Source organism: Nansenia antarctica (genome assembly GCF_963989245.1).
Source record: "Nansenia antarctica genome assembly, chromosome: 4".
NCBI classification, from domain to species: domain Eukaryota; kingdom Metazoa; phylum Chordata; class Actinopteri; order Argentiniformes; family Microstomatidae; genus Nansenia; species Nansenia antarctica.
The window spans coordinates 65,860,698-65,882,889 of record NC_137689.1 but is presented as its reverse complement, the minus strand read 5'-3'; the positions used below and the strand labels follow the sequence as shown (position 1 = coordinate 65,882,889).

The 22,192-nt window shown below is 41.1% G+C and overlaps 1 protein-coding gene across 1 annotated transcript in view; it reads right to left on the bottom strand.

Moving 5' to 3' along the window:
- The window catches only part of hcn1 (hyperpolarization activated cyclic nucleotide-gated potassium channel 1), a gene marked incomplete at both ends in the record, with an annotated part of 70,610 nt that overhangs the window by 3,185 nt on the left and 45,233 nt on the right, over positions 1-22,192 (bottom strand). The window contains 4 exons of the mRNA XM_080530178.1: positions 4,800-4,964; positions 10,180-10,420; positions 14,362-14,508; positions 19,934-20,152. Coding sequence (XP_080386304.1) covers positions 4,800-4,964; positions 10,180-10,420; positions 14,362-14,508; positions 19,934-20,152 — 772 coding nt within the window. The remainder of the gene's footprint in view (positions 1-4,799; positions 4,965-10,179; positions 10,421-14,361; positions 14,509-19,933; positions 20,153-22,192) is intronic.

The following is a 22,192-nucleotide window of genomic DNA, read 5'->3' as shown; positions in this document are numbered from 1 at the left end:
ACTTGGGCACGGGGAAGTCATAAAGTCGAACATTTTAGGGTGGCTAATTGCTAATGCTAAAAACAGTCACTACAAAGCTACTGTAGACTTACATGAAATCTGAAAAGATTTCTGCAGATGGGGAGCATAACACAAACATGTTATTCATCATAAACATGGGCTAAGGGGTTGAGAGAACAGTAAGGGGTTTTCAAGAACAGTACATTTCACAGAGAATTTAAGCATACTTAAGAGTGAAACTGAGATTTGTTCATTTATGCAGAAGGCTGCATTGAATGTTGCTTACAAGAATTGAATTGGGCAACAATATAACAAAGTTATAATGCTGTATGGTCATTGTGATATATATATATGTGATATCACAAAATATTAATGCAAAAGCAAGGGTAGGCTATTAATCAATGTAAATCAGAAATATCTGTCTAAAGTGGAGGTTGGATTAAATTAAGACTTTGAATAAGACACACAAATATGTTTTTTTTGCATGGCTAGTTTGCTAATTCCTAAACTCTAGGTTGTTACAGGTAAACAAATGGGGTCAAAAGTCCTGATGCTTGTTTATAGACACTTAATTTCTCCTGGCACAGAAAACCCCCAACATATTGAGGATTGTGTCAGCCTTGTCACCCAACATTTGACCATTCTGAATGGTCTTTTCCTAAACACACTAAGCTTCCTTTTACGGCACCTGTTTAAGGCAACCCATGACTGTTTACCCTATAGAGTACGAGGATGGCTATTCCACAAAGTGTTTGTCATCTTGCTAAACAAAAAGGATTGGACTGAATGGCATGATAATAGGTGGGGGAAATAAATACTAATAAAACAAATGAAATAGGGAACAGAAACAAGAGTAGGAACAACAATAGGAACAAAAAAACACCGACATTGGTTATAATGACTCACAAAGAAAAATAAACAAAGAAATCGGTTTCTTAGAGTCTTGCAGACTTGTACGTTTAGGACTTTAAATGCCTTTCAATGCTTCCTTAACACTTTTGTTTTTACTTCCATACATTTACTTCAATATAGTGCTATTTGTGTCCTTTGATTTATAGCATTTTAAATATAATAATACATCCCATAAACCGGCACTGGCTGATAGATTATCTAATATCAAATGATCTAAACATCAATTCTATATGTTTACTTATCAATGAGAAATATTGAGAAACCTTCCTGACCAGTGATGCAGTATTCTAATGAGCGCTGAAGAGAAGCACTGCAGTTATAGCTCATTGACTTTAGTTTGACTGTGACTCTAATCAATTAGGTAGTTTGATGAAAAAGCTCATTAAGTATATGACTTCACGTCTTTGATTTCTTCTCTAGCCGAGTCTCTGCAGGTGAACCTCTGCCTGTGATAATTAATGACAGGGACAGTGAGCCATGTACGGAGGGTGCATTGAGCACAAGCACCTTGGTTACCTCAGACCAATCTCTAAAAATAACAATGATACAATAAAGCCACTTAGGCTTTCTCTCTTCTCAAACTGTTATGTTATACATAGACAAACTAATCTTGACACTAAGGTTTTTTGAGGGTTTCGTTACAGAATCAACAATTTCAGACAAATAACCATTGTCTAACTAACCTGAAGTCATGAAGAACATGAAAAACTGATGAAAATGGAATACCGTAAACTGTATGTCATCAAGGTAATTTTGTAGAGCTGCATTAATAATGCCATAGTTAAGTACTAATTAATCTTGGTATCATTGTACATGGTATCATTTGAGAATACAGTTTGAACAAAGAGAAAATATTCAATACAAATGTCAGACATCAACAATTCGGGGGTCTACATTGTAGCTCTTAAGCTCTAGCATATACATATTGTAGTAAAATTGAATGGTTGAGATGCAAAAATGCTTACAGATACTGTACAGTGTGGCACATAAGCCAAATATTACAGATTACTCTTCTACATTTTCTGATCTTTATGTTAAAAAACTGTATTTCTACAATGTCTTACCCTTTATGTTCACAACAAAGACCACTTGTCACCCTAGAATGCGGCAACAGGTTTACTTTCAATGGAAGACTTCACCAGCCATTGTAACATTGTGAGTTCATGCTCTTGAAGGTGTATTTGAGAGCGAATCCATTTTTGTGAGCCTCTGGGTCATTTTCCCCCTGTGCGAATATTGTAATTGGAATAAAGCGTTTACCTGCTGCCTACTCGTCGGCCAGGACACTCTTGAAAACGAGATGTGCTCATCTCAAGAGGAACTCCTGGTCAAATAATTTTTAGATAGAGATAGATACATCAATTGTGCAACATGTTATTTTCGTTTCAAATGCATGGTATTTTCTTTTAAGAACCAGACAAGCACTTAACCAAATGCAGTCCATATAAACGATACAACCAGCACGGATCATGACATTGTTTTTTCCCTTGTATGAGACAAACCCCCCTTTTTGAAGTCCAAATGAACAGATTTAGTCCATAACACTTCCGTTTATGAGAAGTGTTATTGAAGAGCAGGCAGCTCTCATTTTTGAAGTGTTATGTGACACGTGTCGGCTGTTCAAAAAGCCAACCTAGTTGTTTATAGAAAAGGGCAAATGTAGATCACGACCGCAAAGGTCAAAGGGCATACATTTTTAGAGGGTAGACACCTCTTATCTACAGGGCAAATGGAGCTCATGTATAGCCAGTTGGTCAAAGATATGCAAGGACTCACACGTCCAACAAGATGGTATTCTCAGCAGCATGACGTATTATCCTGATAAGCGTTTTCATTTTGATTGGATTGGTCTATCCCAACCATGGTAAATGGTTGTATTGATTGATGCTGACATACTATGTCACAATAGTATTGCAATGCTGAGTCAATACTAGGTGTGCAAAGTCAGGCCAAGAAATAGACAAAACCAAACCAATAAGAAAGAAGAAAAAAACAAGAGGAAGGAAATACAGACCACAGGTTTCATCACTGTTTGAGACAACATTTGCACCCTACCGTTTAGCGAATTCAACATCCTTTTTTTTTTTGTCTTCTCGCAGTACAATGTGTTCTAGTCAAGTTCTACTTCTAGTCAAGTTTTACTTCTAAAACCTCTAGAACCCCTTGTCGACTTTGTAGAGTTAACTTTAATTTCCTTAAAGCTATCAGAATAAATGCATCTTTGAAAATGTTAAAGCTTCATTTTAGTTGATAAAAAAGTAATTTTGTCCTCGTTTGGAACAAACATCGGTTGGAAAGTTGAACGTAGAAAACGTTTGAGGAGAGGACTGAGGCATACAGTAATGAAGACAAAATAAAGTATATATGTACAGTATGAGAACAGTACTTTACCACATGAAGAAACAAAGCAATCTAACATCCCTGTCAAATATCTCTAAGCACTGAACAAATGTATTTAACAAATGTTCTCCCTAAAAATAATCTCCATTCTTCTAATTGCCTTCAGATTTCCATACAACACAACAATCAAGTTAACTTTCTGTTTCTGTCAAAATATGAAACCTGACAATTAAGACATTTGGAACATAATAAAATATATCTTACCAAGCTATCTCCTGTATTTTTTTCCTTTAAAGATAAAAGATAATACTTTATATGGAAACATACAGTATAATGGCCGTCTTAGGACAAAGAGTACGTACAGTACAGACAATATGAAAGGGTGCTTTCTCAAACGGATGCATTACGTATTTTAGTGCAATACTCTACAAGCATAGATGCTTTTTATTGTGCGGAGTGCATTTTGCAGGCAACCTCTCAAGACAATCAGACAATATATTTGTAGTTATCAAGCGGTCAATTGAGGAGAAACAGTTTGTTAATTAGACCAAATTATCTCAGAACATTCCAGAAAATGTATGTTTTGGTAAAACAGCTGTACTGTATACTACAGTCAAATATTTTTGAAAAAGATCATGAGCAAATTCAACAAAACAATGCTTTAAAAATGAGGAAGAATCTAGAAAACAGTATCAAAACAAATCAATGCCCTGGTTACATTACATACATGTGCCCCTTTTTTTTCAAATGGTGAAATTCAGTTTCAACTCTAGTATAATTTTTTTGGTTTTTTGTTAAATAGTCAGTTACTGGCCAGGTTCATGTTGTTCTAACAGACAACAAAAATAACAGAAACATGTCTTTAGCATAAACCAAAGTGAACGGTGAAGGACTGTCCGAGTAGCTAAGGAAGTCCGGTCTAGTCTAACAAGCCATGCCCGATAATGCTGGGCACTTTTGAGGCTGGCGCCTGGCTCCCTCGTGTCACGTGCCCAGCTCAGTGCTGCCCCCTGGGTGGGGGGCAGTAAGTGAGTCTCTGGCTGGGAGGCGGGTCGGGGATGGGACGGGACGGGGCGCTGCTCATACCCAGGTGTGCAGATGGATGGAGCGGAGGCACATGCAGATGAGAGGTTAGCTTCCGTCCACTCGCCGGGTTCCAGTTGGGGGGGGTCACCAACACCAAACCAAAACAGGGAGTGACCTGACACCCTCCCGGATAGAGACATGCACTGCTTTCCATGTAACACAATTTTGACTTTATTCATTTTTAACTATCAATGTTTGTTAGTAAAAACATATTGTACAAAGGTTCTTGATCAAGATGGAATAAGAAGTAAAATAAATAAATAAAAAATAAAAAGACACAAAGAGAGCATCCAGGTAGTATCATGCAGCACGATGATGATGCAGACAAGTGCTGTGAAGGAGGGCAAACACGATGGAGACAAGGCGACCGACAACCACACAAGGCAGGGCACCACCAATCAGAAAACAGTAGCAGCGAGGAGGAGAAGGAGGAGGATGGAAGGGTGGGGGGCGGGGCTTACCGATGCGGTCCAGCCGATCGATGGCCACCGTCTCGAAGGCGCGGCGCATCATGGGATACTCCTCCAGCACCTCGTTGAAGTGGTCCACGGAGAGTGAGAAGAGGCGGCAGTAGGTGTCAGCGCGCACGCTGGCTGTCCTCCTCCCCTTGGTCAGCAGACAGATTTCTGAGAGAGAGAGAAAGAGAGCGAGAGACAGGGAACAGGTGATCAGCACAGCCATTCATGATCTGGGATCAGCTCTGCGCTATACTCCAAACACAGACCCCAAACACAAATTACCATTGAAATAAATGATGAGTGCCAAGGATGGCAGAGAGATGGCATCTAATGTGCATGTAAACAACAGTGTCTGAGGCATCAGCGTGCTGTCACCAGTGCGGTGCATACATTATATTGTCTCTGAGATAATGATTCCCCTATACTCATGTGTGTTTAGTTTGGTGTTGTTACTGCTGCTGTCTGTAAGTAAGTACCGGTAAGTAAGTAAGTAAGTAAGTACATTCTTAGTACATTACACCCCTAAGATCAACTATCATGATTGACCCATATACAACACATACATTATTTCCACTTCCAGCTGTTGTGAAGGATATTGGACAATATATCTATATATATATACACTAGTAGGTACCTTCTCTAGATACTGTATATTGTACTGGTTATAAGATGCTAACATTATCTACATGCGTAGTTATGCTAATGCAGTATTGTCTAATCTCCCTACCAACAGCCAGCATGTCTGTCTGTCTGTATGTCTGTCTGTCTGTGGTGAATGAAAAGAGACATGGATTCAGCTCCAGACGGACGTTCGTTCGTTTGTTTGAGGACAATGCCCTTGACATTCACAGCCCACATATACTCTGTGAAAAAGCACACTGGCTACAGCAGCAGACGCAGACGCCGCAGCCCTGCAGGATGTGAAAACAGCACTCTCAAGCTGCGAGTGTGAACAAGGTGTTAGGGCTGTTATAATGGGGAAAAGGCTCTGTTGTATAGTAGGTGCAATCTCTGTTGGCAGAGAGAGTCTCCATGTGGTGCAATATGACAGGAGGGGCCACACTGTCATAATTCCCCCCCCCCCCCCTCTCAACACAAACGCTTTGCGCTAATTACTTCATTACCATTCATTTCCCAACAGAAAGTCGACTTTCATAGAGAGAGAGAGAGAGAGTGAGATTGAAAGAGAGAGAGAGAGAGAGAAAGTGAAAGAGAGTGAGAGAGAGAGAGGAAGAGTGAAATAACGATCTGTAATACATGGTGTCCGTCCGAGTTGCATCTGGAGTTAATTGCGTTATTTGACAGTTTGTGGCTTGCGGCCCGGTAGAGGTTATCGAGCATGAGTGAACAAGCATGAGAAGGTGTTTTTGTCACTCTCACAAATGAGCAGACAAATCAGCTTGCTAGTTCGCTAGCTCTCTCGCTGGGCTGGAGTGGGAACACAGCTCACCCTGGGTGGCGTTGTCATCTGGTGTGACCAGGGCCAGGCAAGATGTTGTGTGTGAGGCCCTGTTAACGCTCCATCTGATGTGGTGTGACATGTGTCTGTTACCCTGTCAGGTAGCATCGCTGTTGACCCCAGGGTGTTGTGGGTAATTTGCCATCACTTCTTCTGTCATATATCCTTTGCCCCAAGGGATCATCGTCCCCCCCCAAAGGATAGTCCTATGTAACAATGATGAAAAACCCTATGGGGGACTGTTGTTCATCAATTGTCTGTCATGCTTCTTGTTGTATGTATGGTGACACGTAGCCTTTTCTGAATAACGCTTGTCACTTGAAAGTGACTACAGTAGTCAGGGAGTGGAGAGCTTTTGTATTAGTCAATCCATAGATTTAACAGTCATTAGTATGCTGATGCTAGGGGAGTGACACTGACACGGTTCAATCTCTGGGGTGCTGGGTTCGGACCTCATTGATAGTCCTCTTGGTTACTACCATGTTAATGCTATCCCAAGGCATTAGGTAGGTAGGCCGAGGACTATGGGCTTTCTCTCACTCTCTCTCGCTCTCTCTCTGGCCTGAGCCGGGCCTACGATTCTAGGGTTTAGTGGAGGGGAAGAGTGAGGCTCCTGACACGGCCAGCTGCTCCCAAGTCAGCACTGATCTCCTAATGCCATCCTCATGCAATCAGTAAAAATATCACCCACCAGATGGGCAGCAGAAAACCAGAGCAGGTGGCTGGCACCATCATAATGTGGCAGAACCAATACACCGTGCATGCTTAAAAAAATAACTAAAAATGGAGGCGTTGTTTCATTTCCCATCGGTGACTTACAGTGCATGCTAAATGCCAAAAACTGACTTCACTTCTAACATATTGGAGGGGTTAAGCTACTGTAGAACCTGGATGGAGCCAATAATGGCACTCTTGTTGTGTAATGACAACCTATTCTGATCATAGGGTTCAACTTTCAAAGTCACAGTTCCTCAGAGGCTGCTTGCAGGAGGCTAACTATTATCACTACAGAAGGCTAACGCTTCTTACTACTAATCCGTGTTCCTGGCTGCTGCTGACTGCTGCATAACGACTGTGTGCGTGTATGCATAACCTGGGAATTGTGTGTTATCCGTTACCCCAGGACCACAACGTTCAGAAAATATTGTGGACCTTCGACATAGTCTTGCTTAACACAAGAAGCCCAGGGCTCATTACTAACTAAAGTACCCAGAGTGAGGTCCAGTTGACAACAAACATAACAACATAACATACAGTACATACATACATACACACACACACACACACACACACACACACACACACACACGCACACACAGGAGGAGCAAAAATAAATAGGCCTATATCTTATTTCTAGTAGTACATTAAACAGTATCAAATGTATGCTCATTAAAAACAAGGTATATATAGACTGGGGGAAAAACTGTGTGGTGGGTTGAGGATATATATATATTTTTTAAACAATAAGCCTGTTCCGACGTGGTTATGATGAAGGGTGCATGTCTGACCCTCACAGGCTGGGTGCACCGTGCGCGGGCTTCTAGTCACATGTTATCGCTTTGATCATGCAAATAACTGTGATTGTCTGGTTGTCTTTCTTGTATAGAGTATGTTCTGTGTGGACCCCAGGAAGAGTAGCTGATGCTTTGCAATTTGCTAATGGCAATCCTAATAAATCAAATCAAATCAAATGTCTATATATTGTTGCTAATAGCCATTTCGGTCAAAATGGGTTAGCCATTCATAACTGTAAGGTCCGTTTTGATTCACTTGTCTTGGGGGATGTTGGCTATCAAATAAAGTTGTGGTAGGCATGAAAATGCTTCTAGATTTTTTTCACCATGTGATTTTGAAATTGTAACAATGATATTATGTTGAAATAGAAATTGAGGAAAAGTCAGGGTAGGAGTGGGACATGGGTTTCATAACGGCAGAGTTATTTTATTATATAAGGTGTCACATCCCATCCGTGGACCTCCGTTGGGGTGACTAGTGTTACAAATGATGATCAAGCAGACTAGCTGACTTAAATGACATAAAGAGGAATATTAGGCTGTCCTGGAACAATTTAATATTTCATACATGACAGCTTTTCCATTTATAGTTGAGGTAGAAAGTCTCCTACTGACTTCCAGTGAACCAGAAACAAGCATGTCCACAATTAGCTCCCCTACAGGCAGCTCTGACAGGGATACAGCTGATAGTTAATCACTATTGCCAACCATTGTTGAATCTAGTTACAGTGAGGGTCATTTGTTACACCCCCCATTGGGACAAAAAAGCCAGCTCGATCTTCTCTGTCCTAAGTACCATAGCCTTCTTACTGGCTCTTTTCTGTCCTAAGTACCATAGCCTTCTTACTGGCTCTTCTCTGTCCTAAGTACCATAGCCTTTTTACTGGCTGGGTTTGTGCTGTGTCAGCTTGTTAAAGACTCTCTAAGGTCAACCGACATAATGAGAAAGAGGCAAGCAAGACTTATTTGGTGAGTGCATATTAGTGGCTGAACTATTTGACTATAAGGTACATTTTTCTTTGTTACCTGACTTTCATTAAATTACTGTTTACTGTTTTTGATTGCATGGCTATGCAGTAGTTAGATACTGTAGGCCTACCTATTTTCTCTTCAACTTTTGGCTTCAGGATTAAATAATCATCTGACGTGAGGTTGTTTCACTTTTGCAGACAGCTGGATATAAGAAATAACATCTGCTTATTCCTCTTTGATTCACTGCTTTTCTCAGCCATGTATCTCGAAGATTGCATGTGGCAAACGCCCCAAACAGAGGTTATTCTTAGAATCCTAAGTCATCCTTTCGTGGAGGGGGGTGAAATGAGACGAACAAAAAATTGCACACTCCTCTAAAATAGGAAAGTTGCTTTTCTATTAACCGAAAAGTAATTTAAACAATTTAAGAATTGCATTTCAAAATGAATTGACAACCATTTTTTGTGTGTGTATACTAGAGAGAGAGGGGGAGGGGGGCACTCCCTAAGGGCTCCTCCACAAACAAGGCCTTGCTCTCTGCAGGACCCTCTGCTTAAATAAAGGTTAAATAATACAAATTACACAAAAGGAACATTCAGTGTTGCCAGCTACAGACAGGCAACCTCTGTCTGTCCTCTGGGATGTCTGATCCCTGGCTTGGCCACCCCTGCTGGACAGATGAAGGTTATGTAACAGCAGAAGCCACGACCCATCCAAGGAGAGGAGTTAATGAGATTCAGCATCTACAGTGATGGCAGCATTAAAAACATCCAACAGCAGCCTAGGGCTAGAGTCATGCATGCATATGTCTGTACTGTGTATTCATGTGACGTAGTGGTGGCCCAGTGGATAGTGAGTTGGACTGGTGATCGATCAGAAGATCATGAGTTCAGATCCCACCTGGGAACACCACCACTAGTGTGCCATTGAGTAAGGCACTTAACCCTAAATTACTCCAGGGAGACTGTCCCTGTAATCTCTAATTGTAAATTGCTTTGGTTAAAATGTCAGCTAAATGGTTAAAATGTAAATGCTCCATTCCCAACCCTATAGTATATAAACCCAACCATTTAGGGCTCTGTAGAAATTAACTTTAGAACACATCTACTGTAAGTGTACAGTGCAGTATGTGGATTGCTTTTGGGGAGACTATTTTCAGGCCACTGTTAAACACTTCATGACAAAACAGTTATTCTTGAAAGTGCTATACAAATAAAATATGATTGTGAACTATGGATTGATTCATTGATTCATTTAGTACGTCTGAATACACAGTGGTCCTTCAAGAACTGCCTGGATATTAGCTTGGCACTAGTTTGACCAGTTCTCTCTTGTTTTCTATCAATGAGACAACCCTGGATTACCAAAGGATAGCTGGATTAATAAACACATATTCAAACAAATCCTATTCATGGTTTAATGTGTCTGTCTTCCTTACCTCCAAAGTAGGAGCCGTCGGTCAGCTTCATCTCTTTGTTGAGTTTGGTGATGACACTTGCTACGCCATGTTGGATAAAGTACATCTTCTTCCCTACTGTTCCCTCACGGATGATGTAATCGTTGGGCTGGAACACCTCAAACTTCAGCTTACTTAGCATGCCAGTCACGAAGTTGGGGTCTGCATTGGCAAACAGCGGCATGGTAGCCACTAGCTTCCTGCAGTTGAAGTTAACGATTTCCTGGAAAATGAAAAAATATATACTTAGGAAAGAGAGGAATAGAGGAAAATGGTCACAATGATCCACATGTTTGTAACCTCACGATTACTATAATGCACTTTTATCTGCCTGCCCAAATTCCTCTCTGGCAAATCTCCAAATAGTACAAAATACAGCTGCAAGAATAATCAGTAGAACCGAAAAATAGGATCACATCACACCGTTCCTTACACTGGCTTCTGATTAAAGAAGAACAAGCAGAATGAAATATATTATTAACCACTAAAGCATTACATTTGCATCCTATTATCTCCTTCAGCTGTACAACCCTGCACTACATTCACAATGTTTACGGCAGGAGTGCCCATCCCTGGAATGATCTTCCAATGTATGTTAGGGAATCCGATTCGGTTTCAATTATCAAGGCGCAAAACCACATTTCTTTAGTCAGTGTTATGACCAGCCCTAGCCTGGTGATATTCCATAATTTCTCAGTTTGCATAGCCATCATACTAACCCTGTTAGACATAAACAACAACACTGCACCACACCACGCCACATTTGCACCACACACATTGTGTATTATTTTACTGTTATGTAATTCCCCCCAGAGGGGGATGGGTCCTCCTTCAAGGTTTCTTCTTACTAGCATAGGGAGGTTTTTCCTTGCCACTGTATCCACTGTTTTTCCATGGCTTTGTTTTTGGGGGTCTATGGTTGGGTGTTATTTTTATGTAATTTTGACTGTATTGGTTGTTTATGTTGTTTATGTTTTTCTGTTGTAAATCACTTTGAGACAATTGCATTGTAAAAAGGGCTAGACAAATACATGTGATTTGACAGAGGACAATTAAATTCAATAAGACTAATAAATAATAAGATAACTTCCAACCAGAGAATTACAATGTGGCTAACATAAAGAAGAAGAATGCATGGGAATTCTGTTCTTTGACATCTTGTGACTTTCTCCTTGAACTTCCACCATAACAATAACAATCCACCATACATCTGAGACAATATCAACCATGTTTTGAAGACAATTTCTTAATGTTGAATTGGATGTGTATTGCAACTACGCTCTTAATATCTCTGAACCACTTCTCATCACTTTGATTCAGGTAACTTTTCAGGTGCTATTGTCTCTGATGATGATGAGCTTGCCCTCAGCAGGAACCCGGCCGTCTCTCTCACGTCTCCAGACACAAGAAAGAGATTGTTTCCTGGAAGACCCTGTTTACTGAAGCACTGTGTCAGCCGCCTCATTTCTCAGCGTCCCCCCCCTCCCTGTTGTCGTGCAGACAAAGCGTGCCCATGGCCTTCTCCACTCACAGCTTACCACGATCCTGTGAGGGATGGTGACTGTCCAATGGGAGCATCATGGCCGCACAAGGGGAGGGAGAAAGGGAAGGGACCGGCCAATCACCTGGCTGGCTGCCTGCTGGGCTGGGCTCTGTTAGCTCAGTCTGAGACTATGGTGGCAGCCAAAGCCAGAGGTTTTGACCCCAATCATGCAACACGTATAATGAATTAGATAGCTACCAGGACTCAGGCCCCACAAACTCCACAAGGGAAAACAATCTTTAGACTCTTATCTATTTAAAGCAAATGGTATCACATGGCATGTGGCAGTAAAAATAGCTGCCGCAACAACCAGCAGCAGGAAGAAAAAAAGAAAAAAAAGAAAAAAGAATCTGGAGATGAGAGCATTTAACTGTTTGTCACCTAACTGACGTCATCCCCCACGCTCCTTCAATTCCCTTGATGTCTGCATTTCTCATCATGTCATGCTGTGTAAAGTCTGCTGGGCTGGGCTGGGCTGATAGGATGATTTGCTATATTTTCTGCTGGGTGATGTCTGTCGGCTATTTGGATCTGTATTGACCAGTCAGGCTGTCCTGGGCTGTGATTGTATAAAAGCTATGTATCGATGAATAGTTTCTAGATGCTATAGTGTATATATATATATATATATCATACATAATACATTAATGCCAGTCGAGAGAGGACGCTGGCGTTGCTTGTTCGCCGCTTCTCCGCCCGAAATCTAGGTGTAATTGCAGTATACAGAGTAGATTGTCCTACAAAGACATTTAGATTTAGTAATCAAAAATGTATTAGACCCCAATACCTTCTTTTATACATTTTTTGGTTTCTTTTTATTTTACTATTCAATCTTTTCAGTTTGTAAAGCGTCTTTGAGTGTCTAGAAAAGCGCTATATAAGTCTAAGCAGTCTGTATTAGTAGTGATATATATACCGTATACCAGTGTTGTTCTGGGCCGATGTATGTCGTGCTGTTCAGTAGATGTGTGCTGTATAGATGCCTGCTCTACTATTCTGTATATCTGTGTTTTGCTTGTCTGTGAAGTATGAACACAGGCTCTGCTGTTCTCTGCTGTCTATATCTATGCATTTCTGTGCTAGGCCATGCTGTGCTCCAACTCCATCATGCCTCACTGTGCTCTGTGACTTAATGGGGTTAGAGAGTAGAGACCTGGGCAATTAAAGTCCTCCCTCCTCTCCCCATCCTCCACTTTGCATCATTAGACACATCATCTGCTGAAACAGAAAGGGCAGCCAACTGTTCCGCAGGTAGACAAAAGACATGGAACTGGACACTGGAGTTCAAGTTCAAGCAACTTCTGCTAGCTTGTTTGTATTTTTTGCTCCGATGAAGGTCATGTTGACTTAATCATCACATTATGAAGAGTGTTGAGCATTGTTTTTTTCCCCCACTGTGGAACTTGTCATTGTGACTCTAGCCTATAATTAGCTCTTGAGAGTTGATGTCTTAATGAGTCCAAATATGATTTTGTTGTCAAATTGTCATCCTTAGCGGACCTCAGTTGGCATTTCACACCTGGGTGTAAGTACCTGACTGTGCAACGACCGTCTTGCCAATTAACAATTGTATTCAGCCTGTGTCCCGCCGGTCATGGCAAATCAATTTGCAGAGTTTGTCCTTCGAATTTGTTTCAAAGCCGAGGAGATAATATGTGACAGCAGCTGCTGAAAGCGGGAACAAGTCAATCAAAATGTTTGGACTTTTATTCTGAAAATTGTAAATAAATGTCAACGTTGTTGAAAATCAATGACACACTCGCTAGTCAAGCCAAAACATTGCAATGCAATGGATTCGGTGAGTAATCCCCACTACTCTACACTAACTAGGTAGTAGAATTACTCACCGAATCCATTGCATTGCAATATTTTGTCTCAACTAGCGACTGTGTCATTGATTTTCAACAATGTTGAAATGTATTTACATTTTCAGAATAACAACAAGTCAGAACAACAAGTCAGAACATTTGGTCGGTTACCGATTTGTTCCCGCTTTCACCAACTGCTGTCACATTATGTGATAGGGTCTGGTGAAAAAGTCCCCAAGTAGGGCAAGGTCATTTTTCTGTTTTTTCACAGATAATGAAAGTGCAGATTGTAAGCTGAAAATTATTGAAAATAGTTGAATAAGATATTCTGAATGTTGGTACACCACAAACTAAACACCGGAGAAACTCCGGTCACCACCCCTTCCAAAGACTTCCATCTGAAAAAAGGTTCCAGTCTATCAAGACCAAAACCTCGATCCACCTGAACAGTTTCTTCCCGATGGCCCAGAAACAAGCCCAAAGTCAGTTTCCTGTATGCGCATATACGTGGCCAAATTAAATAATTCTGATTCTGATTCAGACTTCACAGAAAGTGTTACCACAATGGTAACCATGGTAACCACAGCAATCCAGAATGAAATAAAGATGAGGAAACTCACAACTATATACTTGTTCTTTTAGAGATGGCAAATTCCTGGTACTTGTCTATCAATGAAGATTATATACATAAAGGTAATCGTATCATATTGTATGTTATTGTGTTACATTGTATTGGATTGTATCATGCTGTATCATAACAAATGCTACCTTGCTCCATGAGCGAGTCATGAATAGGGAGAAAAGGTGCCTCACCTCCTTCAGTGGGTCGTTCAGCTCACTCAGGATATTGTCCTCGTCGAATATCTTGCCCTGATAGCGATGCTCATAGTAATCATGAATCTTCTGCCGCATGTCCGCAGGTAGCTTGTGGAAGGACATGTACTGCTCCACTTGTTTGTACTGTAAAGATGAAAAGAACAGATATTGTCAACAAGCACATTGGACAGAAAATAAAACAACAAAGAGGCTGTCAATATTAGACATTTCAGACACAATCACAGAAATATTGGTTCAAAGCAGCATTGATATTACATAAGGGAAGAAAAACAATATTGAATATGGTCCACAAATACTGGCTCCCATGTGTCTATGTTCCACAGAAATGAGGACACACACACACACACACGCACGCACACAGTGCCATACCCTGGGCCACTGCGCATTGGAACATGTGGCAGGTGGTAAAAGTAGGATTCAGATTGAGGAAGCAGTTCTGATCACTTCACAGAAGTTAGAATCTCTCTCTATACACTGTACCCACCATCTTCAATGCATTGCAGAAATCCAGGTGATGGATGTATAAAAATATGATGGATGTTCTATCGAATCAGGTTATTCTTTCTAGAAGACTGACAGAGGCCAGGTGAGCTCTAGGTTTTTCACTTCACTTCAATACTAAATGATGTACACTAGATTATATAATCTCTCTTATTGAACATAGTGTACATGATTCTATTTATACCCTTACAAGATCATACCTGATACTTATATATTATACCCTTACCAGATCATAATGTAATCAAAGCCACATACTAGAGAAAGTCATGTATACTTCAGTATAAAGTTATGAGATAGTTGACTAGTTGGTGAGAGAGGCTGCAGTAATATATTAACTCACTGCTTAAGAATTCTGTAAGTGTTTTATGTGACATTTACCTACCAACAATTCTTTGATTGGCTACAAAATGAAGCGTCATATTTTATGCATTTTTGGTGAATAAATCACCCTTGGCACTCTAGAATGTTGAATGAATGAATGGTCTTTATTGTCATTGCTATAGTACAGCTATGTTGACAATCATTCATCATTCAGCCTTGGCACTAAATGAGTTAATGGGAGAGGTCCCCAGGGTCATCATTATAGTCTCTGTCCGACTTGCCAGGGTATCGTGGTGCCTGTCCTTCCTTGTTAGAACCGGCATTAGCTGTCAAGCTCCTAGCTCAGTGATACCGAGCATCAGAATAATGAAATGAAGTGGAAAAAGACATTAGTGTCTGAGGAACATTCACCACTCTCCATTTGTGAGAAAACCCCACGAAGGAGAGTCTGGACTCTCTGATCATTTGTAACGTTAGACCAGACTGCCATTACATATGCATGAAGTAACACAGCACAGGGACTCAGATTTTCCAATTCTCCAAAAGTCCGGTCAGTATCGCAGCTGAAGTGCATTTGCTTAATCAAAAGTTGTGGTAATTTAATTGAACATGGCGGTGCGTCCACACAGGTACCAAAGCAAGCAGGTGTTCACACGCTGCCATGTGAATATCACAGACACCACAAGCTTCTATTAGCCCGATGATGTATGCAAATAGAGACTGGCGCATTGTCTGCAGGTCCGGGCAGGGAACAGGCGGAGAGGGATACTTCAACGACTCATCCATTTTAATCAGCCGCTCCTCTGTTTACCCAGGTACATGACAGGGGTGTGAGAGGAATTGTCGGCACCGGTCGATGGCCGGCCGCACCTGCAAGTAAACACCGTCTCTCACACAGGGCTCTCAGTAATTAAAGGCACGGGCAGCAGCAGCAATGTGCCAATGTGTCCAAAATGAGAGAAAAATCAGAGAAAAAATAAATAAATAAAAGACAAAAAAAATTGTCACTTCGTGTTCTGCATTGATTCTTTGCAGGTGCAGCAAGGTGATAAGGGGCCAGGTTTTGTTTGAGGAAGATTGATTTACTCTGAGTACACAGCAAAGTTGGAAGGCATTTGACATTTTAACTTTAAAAATAAGGCGTTTTGGATTAGATTATGGTCATGTCATGTTTGGGCAGATGAGTATGCGAATCATGAATGTATATCGACCATATAGTGACCTGCTTATCTTTGAACCACTGAGGTGATTGTCTATTCAACATGTCTAACCAAATGTGACACGGTCTGGTCATTTGGGCCGCAGGTCGGCAATCCATCAAAATGTTTGGATTTTTATTTTGAAACACGGAAATACATTTCAACGTTGTTGAAAATCACAACACAAACACGCTATTCAAGCCAAAATACTGCAATGCAATGGATTCAATGAGTAATCCCCACTGCTACCTAGTTAACTATAACACTACTTTACATTGTTAGCAGGCTCACAAAACAAGCTGTGTTAGTTGATTAGTGAGTGTGTCATTGTATTTACATTTCCGAAAGAAAAGTCAGAACATTAAATCGGATGCCGACTTGCGGACCAATTGACTGGACCAGACCGTGTCACAAATGATGTGCATTGCTAAATCGTTTGAGCTCATTTTTGCTTGGTTCTACTACACTGTAACATTTAAATCAGTGATTTACTATGATTACGTGATTTATCCCGAGGGCTTGACTAATGAGGTCTAATCAAGTTCACTATGCTCTCCACACATGAATACTGTTACTCTGCCTTCTCTCTCTCACACTCACCAAGAAATAGGCTAGTCCTACTCGTATTGGGTGAGTTGATTTGTCACCAAATTAACCAGAATTCCAGCTGGGTTGGCATTGCCACTCATTGCTGTTGATATTGTTGTGAGTACCAGGTCATAGCATCTGTGTGCCCACCCCTGTACTGGTCCTGTATTCCTATTGGTTATTAGAGTTCATGGGTCAACATGTGTCCAGACATCTTCAGTTATTGGATTTCTTACTGGCTTACTACATGAGACTTGAGTGTGCCTTGTCTTATGCCCAGGCTAAAGCATCCTAACTCATCTTATTATTACTGCTGTTTATAGTGTGGAGAATGATCTGCTATCCTTCTTCTTTTGTAGAAGATCTCTGCATCCTTCTAGTTGTTTAACAGTCGTCAGTCGAACCCACGCACCACAGAGAAGTTACATCACAACACTATTTGTTTCTTTGTAGGCAACTCATACCTACAATTTATAACTGTCATTACAGTAAGCTGCACTCTCATCTCAGTAATGAATATGATTAGATAGAAGGAATTGCTTGTTTATGGGATTCAAGGTGTGTCTCCATGGAAACAGGTTCATATAGTGTGTAGACTATAAATAAATTCTGTGCTGCAGCAAAACAATAGCTGACAGAGAAGTAATTATACCTCAGAGTTTTATAAGCATAACAAGATAACAAAGTATCTTTTAAGCAGAATATGGTTGTTGCACACGATTTGCCAGATATATTCAACAATTATATTTATGCCTGGGTTAGCTGCACACCCTACCTATTACATGTACAGCCATGGGAATACTTTTACAGATACAACCATGGTGGCTACTGCCGTTTCAAGCAATATCATAATTCATGAAATACGTATGTGATGGGGCATCAGCTCTGAATGAAACAATTACTGATGTGCTGTTCCTACATCCATAGATACAATAAGTCCATACAGCATCTGATATGGACAGTATAGTGCATATATCATCATATCTGGGGGACTAAGATTCATATACTGTATGGAAGAAGCCTCTGACTATGTAATATCTTGAAATGTGTTTTTCCGTGTTCAGTTGTCTGTCAAGACCTGGGTTTCCTGTGCGAGGGTATGTCAGTGGGCACAGCCCCTTCCCACACCCCTGCCCACTCCCCAGCTGTGGCAGCGGTGGTGCGAGGACAGGAGGGCGAGACCCAGAGGCATCCCTGCTGTTCCTCTTATTTGCACTGCAATGCAGCAAATCGACACAGGGGCAGTTGTCATGCAAGCTAGAGCTCCGACCACACGACCCTGCCCTGTCCCACCACTGGAACGATTCACAGGCAAAAACACTGAGGGGTTCATCGACTCGTCTGATCTCTGATCAGAGTGGTGCTGGGAGACAGGATCTTAACACCTCAGACAAACGAAGGCAAGGAAGAGTATTCAGGGGGGCAATTTAAGAAGAGTGTCAAAGGATGGGATTTATCTATCAAAAGGATACGATTCAGAATAATCTTCCTGATTGGAATGATAAGTTACTCCTAACGTGTGATCTTTCTGATGAGTCCCATGTGCTCCAAGTGCCTAGAATATGTTTTAATGGTATGAGATGTTGTGTGTTGCTGTTATCTTATGAATCAATATAACCATGATTTGTATTGTGGTTTTGTTAATTAATTGATACAGGTATTGTGTATTTATAAAATACTGCATACAGTAATTCAATGTTGAGAAGTAATTAATGCACTGCCAAAATGCTATACACAATTTAACAGTGTACTATAGGACAACTCAACAACAACTCAATAGCTGCCTTGCCTTGATTTGTATTGCCCATAGGTTGTCTGGCAAGGTCAGAACATCATATTTTAATCAGACGATAACAGCTAATGCTTTTAGAAGGTGGATGTAAATTAATAAACTGTCCATTTGGGTCTGCCTCGTCATTGTCACACTCAAGGTGACTCTGGATATGTGTCCTCCACTGATAAGACTGCTGCCAGCTACCTAGGACAGGATAATTGATGTGTGTGTGTGTGTGTGTGTGTGTGTGTGTGTGTGTGTGTGTGTTTGTGTGTGTGTTTGTGTGTGTGTGTTCAATCCAGTTGGATTGTGTGGGCAACATTAGTTTAGTTTTTTTCACAACACTGACCACATTTTACAGTAATCAGTGTGTAATGTAAATGTAAATGACACATGCACTGAAGCATGATATTTTGATTAATGTATAGGACACATCAGATATAAGTCTGCTAGAAATCATACATGATATTAGTATAAGAGTATATTTAATAAGACCATACTGTGCTACAGTGCATAGGGAATAGATGGAGTCTATAAGCCTGGTGAGCCTTACCATCATCTTACCCTTATACCAACTAAGCTATCAAAGCTTCAGGATAAACACTAGCAACACTAACCACATTATGAAGTGGGTAAAAGTCTCCAAGATTCCAACTTGCACCCATCTAGTAAATGTTGGAGATTCTGAGAATGTCAAACCGGTAGGATCACAGATGGTGCTGGTTGCCGGATGCATAATCACTCCCCATGTAAAAATGATGTAATAGCCAGGGATCTAATGGAAATTCCCCAAAATGTGTTGTTATTTATAGCATCCACACAAAGATTGGTGCTATTCCTGCCTGGGAACCTTTTGACCCTGTGTGAGAGCTTTTATATGCTGGAGAAAATCCTCTTCAGAAGTTACTGGATAGGCACTGCTGTGATCTCTGAGTACACAACCCCTGAAACACATTCACAGAAGAGAGGAGGCCTAATCCACCTCTGATGAATAAGAATTATGTGTTCAAAAAGGTTAAAGCTTTAAAAAATAATACAGAGTGATCAGCATCACTTACCTTATGAAAAGCGAATAACATGGGGGATCATGGGCAACACATAAAGTTGGCCATGGCAACTAAAACATACAAACACTACATACTGTATATAAACGGTATGGCCTTACCTTCTCTTGGTACTGCCTGCGGGAGGAGTCCAGCGATTGGATAAGAGCAGTGGCGTGGCCAACGAACATGGCGTAGCAGGTGGCGCCCACGATCATACTCAGCATGGTGATCCACAGGTCGGACATGCTGACCGGCGCCCGAGCACCATACCCGATGCACAGCATGTGGCTCATGGCTTTGAAAAGGGCATAAGAGTACTGCTTGCCCCAGGAGTCGTTCTGCAGGGGGTTGGGGGGTGGAGGAGACAGAAGGGGGGCAGGGGGAGTTACCGCGCGCAGGCTTTCCAGCAAGGCTCTTTGATGGATCACTGAACCCTCACTGAGCATCCTGCCAACATACCCTTCATGCTTGAGAGCCTAATGCTCACACTGACTGACTAAACTTTCCCCCCCCCTATCTCAGCGCTCTACCCTAGTTTTGCCACCGGGTGTAAAACAATTGATGGCTGTGGGCGCCGCTAATCAACATCTATTACTTCCATTCGTTGTGGACAGCTGATGTATAGTTTGTCTTTGGCCTGGGGATACTTCACAGTGGATGAGTGGGGAAGAGAACTGGCCTGGATTCTTCCTTCTCAGGGCCGATTATCACAAGTGCTTTATTAAGATTCAGTGCAGAAGCAGGGAGGCAGAAATATAGGACTGGCAGGGCACCCTGCTTCAGTCCACACACGGACGTCATCCCTGCAGTGTAAGGCGTGTGCATCTCACACATTGGTTTGAATGGGTAACATACTCTTCTGTTAAATCTTATTATTATTATTTTCTAAATACAGTGTTTTTAATGTTGGAAAGTCGATTTTCAAAGGCATATGCAGTAGGAATTTATTTGGGAGGGAAAACAAAGCTGTCAGATGATTTTCTGCTCAAAGGAAATCCCCTAGTCTATTCCCCTAGTCTATTCCCCTAGTCTATTCCCCTAGTCTATTCGCAATAGAATACAATACAGCAGAATGGAATATGTGACAGCAGCTGGTGAAACCGGGAACAAGTCGGCAACCAATAAAAATGTTCAGACTTTTATTCTGAAACTTTTAAATAAATGTCAACGTCATTGAAAATCAATGACACACTCGCTAGTCAAGCCAATTCAGTGAGTAATCCCCACTCCTACCTAGTTAGTGTCGAGTAGTGGTGATTACTCACCGAATTTTTATTTGATTTTCAACAACGTTGACATTAATTTACATTTTTCAGAATAAAAGTCTGAACATTTTGATTGGTTGCCGACTTGTTCCCGGTTTCACCAGCCGCTGTCACATATCTATTTTCCTGTGATAGGGCATTTGTTTTCTTTTTATATTCTGGCCATGCTTTTTGACCCTTTTGACCATTTGGTTGTTATCCGACGACCACACAGTGAACCTGGCTGCTGGACCACTCCTTGTAAATAATTGTCACATTTGACACATTTTTCTTTTGCATTGTTCCGTACACTTCTGAGCTGCACTTCTTCCCTGTAGCATAAATCCTATTCTCTCGTGAAATCCACCAAACAGGACCCAGGCCTAGGCACAATCTGTGACTTGGAGCCCCATTAGGAGACAGATGTGACAGTTCCCTGGTACAGCTGTGTAGTCATTCTGAGTTGCTGACTCCTCCAATTGTTTCTCCCTCTGTGAACAAAAAGTGCTGAGGGGGGCTTCCTACCTACACAGACTACTTCACAAAAAACACTCTGTCTAGAACAGTACCGTTCATCTGTCTAGAACAGTACCGTTCATCACGCTCATGCACACTGTTGGCTATATCTCATCGTAAAGTTTTCTCTCTCTCCACCCACACTTTGTCTTGTGCTGTTAGACACCTTCTGTGCTGCACCCCCACACCCTGTTAAAACCACAGCATCCATCATGGATGGGACTGACCTATTATGATGAAATCTAATATTCGTGCTGATTAGTGGTTTCTTTCACAGATTGATGGAACAATTTAGCAATAATTACATTACGCTGCCACGGTGAAAAATATAACTCCAGATCGGTGGAATTAGTACTTGTAATTTGTTGCATCAGAATTGCATCAGTCACTGATCAAGCAAATGCGATATGAATCTCAACTAGAAACAATCCACTTAATGTACTTTAATGATGTCTTTATTTTCACCAAGAGTAAAAGGGTTATCTTCATGAAAGCCGTAGAGAAAATACAGTATGTTAAATAAGTTGGCATAAACACTATCTACATGGGAGTGTTGATAGTGATACCTTATCTGAATATTTTTGTGTTGGATTGAACAACACACTCAGCTGAGTTAGA